Genomic DNA, 8,023 nt, shown 5'->3' with positions numbered 1-8,023 from the left:
GAAAAAAATCAAATTTCATGACATATGTCAGCGATGATAAACCTGATTCTGATACGGGTCTCTATTGTGGACTGAGAGTGGGAAGGGGACAGGGAGAGGAGAATCATGGTTGGGAAAAGTGGAAGGGAGAGGGCAGGGAGTGGGAAGCACCAGAGAGACATTCTGTAATACTCAATAAACTAATTGTTTGGAATCAAATGGCCTTGCCTGGTGTCTCATGGCTGGCTGTGCCTACACCACCTCCTGCCCCTGGCACCCCTTCTCTGCCACCTGTCCCACACCCCTCCTGTGGCACTCCAGCCTCACCATTCCCAATATTCTTTGCTCCTGACTGATTTGCCAACTCACTCTCTGCTCCATGTTGACAAATACGAGGATGATTGATAAGTTCATGGCCTAAGGTAGAAGGAAATGAGTTATTAACTCCAAACTTTCTGCATAATTACACAAAGAGTTGAACTGCATGTGCATGTAACGAGAGCTGTATAACTCATCTCCTTCTACCCTAGGCCACGAACTTATCAATCACCCCTCGTAGAGTTCTGCGCAGAAGTCCTAGGTACCCTAGCTATATATGTGTGCCTAAGATGAAAGGAGCTAAAAACAAGCAGCTCGTAGGATGGGGGAAGAGGCAGAACGAGCTTCTTGTTGGATTTGGAGTAGGCGAGAGGAGGGGAGCTGGAAGCCAGGAGCAGACGGGCAGTGATTTGGCCACCACTGTTGGCCCACCAACTGGAGAGTGTCGTGGTTAAGGGTCGAAACACTCGGTGAAGGCTGGGAACCATCTGCTGACATCTGCTCCTGGCTGAAGGCTACGGTTACCTCATAAGGTAACTGGAGAATGCACCCTAACAGGTGTACGTAACAAGTTGCACAGTACCGTATTACTTTGATAATGAATTTACTTTGAAGTTTCTCACTGAAAGTACAAAAGAGAGCTGAGAAGTGATATGTGATTAACCATTGACTGAGATGGAGGCCAAATGAGTAGAAGTGTATGATAGTTTCACTGATCACTTTATCCAGCGGACCCAGTGCAATTCAACATTAGTTTTTAACAGGATATAACACTTTGAACTGAAATAGTACTTCAAATGTATAAATCATGTTGTAGTGGTTGTGTGATCACTCCAGTTGAGTATGATGTTCTCCTAAGGGGTTGTCTATTGCTCGGTACTCAGGCTAATCCGAGATACATATATCCTGGTGCAGTGTTACTTACTGCCCGTTATTTTGCTGGCATTTGGGCCAGTAATGAAGGTCTCCATCTCTGTCTGTCCTTGACCATCTTGGTTTTGACGGTGTTCAGGGCCTCCTCACTGTTTTCAACGCTGTCAGACATACAAGCCCCAGGAATAAGAGCATGCAGATGTGAAAGGATTCTTCACTGCTGTTTCCATAGAAGTTTTGTTTGACTAGTCAGGATTGTTGGCCCTGAGTGCACCACTTATGCTGGCAGCTCATTTCACACTCTCATGACCCTCTGAGTGAAGAAGTTTCCCCTCAGGTTCCCCTTAAACTTCTCACCTTTCACTATTAACCCAGGACCTCTGCTTATACTCTCACCCAGCCTCAGTGTAAAAAGTCTGCTTGCATTAACTCTATCTATACCCTTCATAATGTTGTATATCTCTATCAAAGCTCCTCTCAATCTTCTACTGTCTAAGGAATACAGTCCTACCCTATTCAATCTTCCCTTACAACTCAGGCCCTCCAAACCCAGTAACATCCATGTAGATATTCTCTGCACTCTTTCAACCTTGATTTCATCTTTTCTGTAGGTAGGTGATGAAGACTGCATCAGTACTCTAAATTAGGCCTCACCAACATCTTATACAACATCAACATAACATCCCAGCTCCTGTACTCAGTACATTGATTTATGAAGGCCAATGTGCCGAAAGCTTTCTTTACAAACCTATCTACCACTTTCAATGAATTATGGACCTGTATTCCCAGATCACTTTGTTCTACCACACTCCTCAGTGCCCTACCTACCGTTCACCAAGTAAGTCGTACCCTGGTTGGTCCTACCAATGTGCAAAACCTCGCACTTGTCTGCATTAAGTTCCATCTGGTCCAGATCCCACTGCAAGCCATGATAGCCTTTCTGGCTGACCACTACAGCCCCAGTCTTGATGTCATCCGCACATTTGCTGATCCAGTTAACCTTATCATCTTCCAGATCATTGATATAGATGACAAACAACAAAGGACCCAGCATCGATCACTGCGGCACACCACTAGCCCCAGGACTCCACTCAGGGAGGCAACCATTACTACCACTGTCTGGCTTCTCTCACACAGCCAATTTCTAATCCAATTCTCTACCGTAGCTTGAATGCCAAGCGACTGAAACTTCTGGACTAACCTCTCATGCGGGACCTTGTCAAATGCCTTGCTGAAGTCTTTTGGTTGTTCAGTCTCTTGCTTCGCAGCTGCAGCTTGTTCTCTGCGACACAGCGAAAGGTCGTTCTCATGTCGTTCAGCTCCCTCTTGAACAGATTTCCTCCAGATGTATCTGTTGAGTGCAATGTCTTCCTAGTTTTTTGACATACACAAGACATATACTGAGTCAAATAGTTGATGATATGGAGGATTAATGATCGAGGTAAAGATGCAATCAATAGGCAGATGGATGATTGAAAAATGGACGGAAGAGTGAGATTGACCTTGGAGCAGGTTAAAAGGTTGGAACAACACTGGGGGCCAAAGGGCCAGTACTGTACTGTACTCTTCCAACAGTTTTTAGCTGATTTCAAGGCAGGTGTTGAAATTCCAGAAGATCAATAGGATGATATTCTTAGTTGCTGCTGAGCTGTGGTAGCCTGGAGAGACACACAGCATGACAGAATATGGTATTTATGGTATCTACAGTGAAAGAAGTACACAGCCCAGAAAGAGTCCAATTGTGTCAATGCCAATGACATTAACTCCCAGTGCAAGTAACAGGTGTCCTGGGAGTTACAGGAGATAGGATGGACAATTTTAAAAGGCAATATGAAACCTCTGGATGAGAGTTGAATTCTGTTAGCAGTGCTAACTACAAAGGACCTGTGGAAATGAGTTGCAGTGTGTAAAGTGCTTTAGAGAGAGCCACACACATCCCTGGAGTCCCTAGAGGACTGTGAATTGAAGTTCTGTTTCTTTTGAAGCTTGCCACAAATAAACCAAAAAGCTTAAAATGTTTTTTTTTATTGGCATCTACTGACTGCAGTGGCAGGTTTCCTTCAATAATGTCTGTGATAGAAAAATGGAGGCTATGTGGGAGGGAAGGGTGAGATTGATCTTACAGTAGGTTAAAAGGTTGGCACAACATAATGGGCCGACGGGCCTGCCTATACTGTTCAATCCTCTATGTTCTTACCATTTAATATGTTCCTCTTATGTAAGCAACATAGCCCGATCTGCATATGTAAGAAGTTTGGAATAAGCATCTCAGATGTCTACAAATTAAGTCTGTATTTGGCCAAAAGAGAAAAGAAGTAGTTTCTCACTCCATTCCAAATGCTTTCATTCCAACAGTTTCCATCCAAAGGAACTACCCAAAACTGGTACCATTGTATTTGTGTTGGTTTCTTGCCAAACTATTTGGAGTCCAACATGTCCATGAAGAATGGTTGTTATTTCACTCATTTGGCCATTGAGTTGTCAGAGAATAACGTGGCTGTTTGAGGCTACACAGACTGTTTCTCAGGGGTGCTCGGCATCAATAAAATCATCACAATAACTTAATAACAAAAAGGAACTTACTGTAGATGCTCTTCATTGATTTTTGAAGTCAGTACTATTTCTCTTCCAGTATTGTCATCCTTGAAGACATAGTTCTTCATTCACCAACAGAATTTCCATCTGAGTCTTTGCTTGTTCACTCTCCATGGATTTTGTTTTCCTTCTCATCTCCAGATTTTACAGCAATTGTCTCTTTTCTTAGGGAATGTTTCCACACTGGCACATCTCATATAGATTTCACCCTTCCCAATCTGGATCTACGCTGGATCGTAGGTACGCACATAATCACTTCATCCTGAATCTAATCTTAATGCCATACCAAATCATATGTGCACCCATGATCCCCCTCTGCAGTTACATTACATCTCTCCCCCCGTCAGCTGTTCTTGACTTCAGTTCCACTTAATTGCTTCTGCATTGATGCTGCAACCATTTTCTCAGATGTTGAATATCACAAACTTTAACAGCTTTAGATTTCAAATACCTTTTCAGATCTCTTCCCCGTTCACTTTCCTCTGCCTCCATCTCTCCCGCTACCCCACCACCCATCTCGGTCTATAATTCACACTGAGGTTCATTATCTCTCAGACTGACAGACTGAGCATGCCCACAACAGCCCAGCTTTTCACAACTTTTACGCTCCTTTGTCCCACAGGCCAGCTTTTCACAACTTTATGTTTATGGAACCACAGAAAAGCACAGCCCAGAAACAGCCCTTCAGCCCATCCTAGTGCATGCCAAACCATTTAAACTGCCTACTCCCATCGTAAACACAAAATACTCTGCAGATGCTGGGGTCAAAACAATACTCACACCTGATGAAGGGTTCCGGCCCGAAATGTTGACTGATCATTTCTGCGGATGATGCCCGACCTGCTGAGTTCCTCTAGCGTAGTATGAGTGTTGCCTACTCCCATCGACCTGCATCGGGACCCTAGCCCTCCATACCCCTACCATCCCTGTACCTATTGAAACTTTGCTGAAGCATTAAAATTGAGACTGTATGTGCTACTTGTGCTGACAGCTCGTTCCACATTCTCACCACCCTCTGAGTGAATACATTTCCCCTCATGTTCCCCTTAAACATTTTACCTTTCACCCTTAACCCATGATCTCTAGTTCTAGCTTCATCCAACCTCAGCGGAAAACCCCCAGTAATTAACCCTATCTATACCCCTCATAATTTTGTATACCTCCATCAATTCCTCCTTCGTTCCAAGGCTCAGCATTTCACGGCTTCTTTGCTCATACTTTTACTCCCTAGCTTTTTTTTCATTTCTCTCCTGGTTAGCCAATGATTGAAATACCTCTATAACTTATCCCTGTGCCAAGCCCGTCAAAGTTTTTTACTAATTCCGTAGATCTTTCCTCCCATTCTCTCTGAAACTTATAATTAATGTGTTTTCCCTCTTCCACAGTTCTGATCAAGGAGTTGAGCCCAAAACATTAACTCTTGTTTCTCTTTCCACAGACCTGCTGAGCATTTCTGATGCTTTTTATTTCTACGTCTCTACTGGAGGTCAGTGTACATTGAGAATTTAACCATTAGCAATCCATCGCTCTGCGTTGAATTCTTGTGTAATGGAATAAAAACAATTCTTTAGTCAAATTAGAGAATTAATCCAAAAATATGTTCTTTTGAGATAAAAGCCAATTGAATATAATAGATGCTGCTGATGATTGACCTTATTTACATATTTTCGAGTTCAATCCCAAAACCATTTCTCCAAACTGGAGAGGCTTTTGTATTCTTTATGTTGCTGAATATGTTCACAGACAGAACAGGCGTGCTCATCCCAGAAGCGAGTCATCCTCACTGTATAATATTTCCTCCATTTGAAGTAGTTCATGTATAAATCTTCGTTGCCATCCAGCATGTGAAGGTAGTCGGCCAGCTCTTTCGGTGACAGGAAGTCATTCACATGAATGAAGGAATCGGCTGGAATATAATTTTCATAGTTTTCCCTGGGTGGGCCCAGGACCACAGGGACGCTCCCTGCAAGAAGAGCATTGTAGAGTTTTTCAGTGATGTAATCTTCATGTATCGAGTTTTCAAAGGAAAGATAGAACTTGCATTTGGATATTGTTGGGATAAAATCAATATTGCTCAGATATTCTCCAAAAGCTTGACCGTATGTGTTGATTTCAACATACTTGTAGAGTTCATTGTAATACCTGACTCTGGCATGTTCAGAGTTCCAGTTGCTGACAATCCAACACACTAGACTGCTCTTACTTGGCAATTCAAAGGCCGGTGGAACTTTATTAATTGATAGTGATCCATAAGGCACAGGGATATCTGAGTCCCTTCGATAGGTCAATGTCAGATTGAAGAGTCGGTCAAGCTCAGTCTTCTTTGGAGTGTGAGTAGGTGACTCCAAATTCATCCAAACCCACTTCTGGAATATTGGCCGAGGCTGTATGGGCAGGTTGGACAAATCTGCATTGATGTCCCGGTGATGGATAAGGACAGCGTGGGATTTGTTATACAGGTTCTTATCCACTGTCAAGCGACAGTCACAGATGTTGAACTCTGATTCGCAAGAATTGAGCTCAAATGTCTGACCGAAGGGCCACAGCCAAATGAGCACAATAGTTGCATTGTCCTCTTGTTGTGAAGCAAAGATATTTTTCATGCGTAGAACAGAGGTGGCAGATTCCATGGGAGCATATATCCAGCTGTTAGATGGTTTAACATAGAGTAACAACAAAGTTACCAGGCAGCCCAAAATGATGATGGAAATTAACAAGGTATGTAAAATTCCTTTATGAGTTGACATCATAATGTGTCCTATAAAAGGAAAGAACAAAGACCATTAGGATCCTAGGAACATAGTTTCTCAAATGCTAAAAATGCAACAAGTTTAAGATCAAGATCAAAGTGCCAGATAAGAATGCCGACAATCCTGAAAGAAGACCATAAGATCATACAACCATAACCATAAGAGCTGAATTAGGCTATTCAGCCCATCAAGTCTGCTGCACTATTTCACCATGTCTGATCTCAGGTTCCCTTCAATCCCATATACATGCTCTCTCACCATCTCCCTTGATGCCCTGACCAGTCTGGAATCTATCAACTTCCACTTTGAATACACTCAATGGACTTGGCCTCCACTGCAATCCACAGATTCACCACTCCTTGGCTAAAAAAAATTCCTCCTTACTTGGGTTCTAAAAGGTCGCCCCTCAATTTTGAGGCTGTGCCCTCTAGTTCTAGGTACCCCCATCATAGGAAACATCCTCCCCACATCCACCTTATCTAGTCCTCAACATTCTGTAGGTTTCAATGAAATCCTCATGCATTCTTCTAAATTCCAGTGAGTACAGGCCCAAAGCTGCCAAATGCTTCTCATATGTTAACCCCATAAGACCATAAGGTCTAGGAGCAAAATTAGGCCATTTACCTCATTGAATATGCTTGGCCATTACATCATGGCTGATCCATTTTCCTTTCAGCCCCAACCTCCTGCCTTCTCCCCACATTCCTTCATGCCCTGACTAATCAAGAATCAACCTTTGCCTTAAAGATACCCAAAGACCAGGCCTCCACAGCTACCTGTGGCAACGAATTCCACAGATTCACCGTCCTCTGTCTCCTCATCTCCATTTTAAATAGATGCCCCTCTATTCTGAGGCTGTGCCCTTAGTCCTCGACTCCTCCATCATAGGAAACATCCTAGAAAGGAATGTTGAAAGAATATCATTTTCTGACACAGCCTGAACTTACTGCTGAGCTTCTTATAAAACAAACTTGAATTGGAATTGGCATTTGTTTATTATTGTCATGCACTGAGATACAGAGAAAAGCTTGTCCTGCATACTGTTCATACAGGTCAAATCACTACACAGCACATTCAGGTAGAACAATGTAAAACAGTAGCAGAATGCAGATTAAAGTGCAACAGCTGCAGAATAGCAGTTCAGGCAGACAGTGTGGTGCATGATCATAACTAGGTAGATTTTGAGGTCAAGAACTCATCTTATTTAATTTTTTTTTGCTAATTCTCGGGGTTGCATTTGGTGGCGTATATATATTTTGATAATGAATTTACTTTGAACTTTGAAAATGGATCTCAAGTTAGTATAGAGTAACACACACTCTGGTCAATTTATCAGCCAATCATGTGGCAGCAACTCAATGCATAAAAGCATGCAGACATGGTCAAGAAGTTCAGTTGTTGTTCAGACCAAACATCAGAATGCGGAAGATCTAAGTGACTTTGACCATGGAATGATTGTTGGATCCAGAGAGGGTGGTTTGAGTATCTCAGAAACCGTAGAACTCCTG

The 8,023-nt window shown here is 42.7% G+C and overlaps 1 protein-coding gene across 1 annotated transcript; it reads right to left on the bottom strand.

The window, feature by feature from the left end:
* Positions 1-5,438: 5,438 nt before the first annotated feature.
* On the bottom strand, positions 5,439-6,515 carry LOC140210434 (4-galactosyl-N-acetylglucosaminide 3-alpha-L-fucosyltransferase 9-like). Its single transcript, XM_072279392.1, has one exon. The coding sequence runs from the start codon at positions 6,513-6,515 to the stop codon at positions 5,439-5,441; it is 1,077 nt and encodes a 358-aa protein (XP_072135493.1).
* Positions 6,516-8,023: the final 1,508 nt, after the last annotated feature.

The sequence above is a fragment of the Mobula birostris genome, chromosome 2 (genome assembly GCF_030028105.1).
Source record: "Mobula birostris isolate sMobBir1 chromosome 2, sMobBir1.hap1, whole genome shotgun sequence".
Classification (NCBI taxonomy): Eukaryota; Metazoa; Chordata; class Chondrichthyes; order Myliobatiformes; family Myliobatidae; genus Mobula; species Mobula birostris.
Note: the sequence above shows the minus strand (reverse complement) of the source record. Positions and strands in the feature narration are given on the sequence as shown.

Excerpts from the sequence above, each read along its gene's own strand:
- LOC140210434 (XM_072279392.1), bottom strand. The coding sequence starts at position 6,515 with ATGATGTCAACTCATAAAGGAATTTTACATACCTTGTTAATTTCCATC.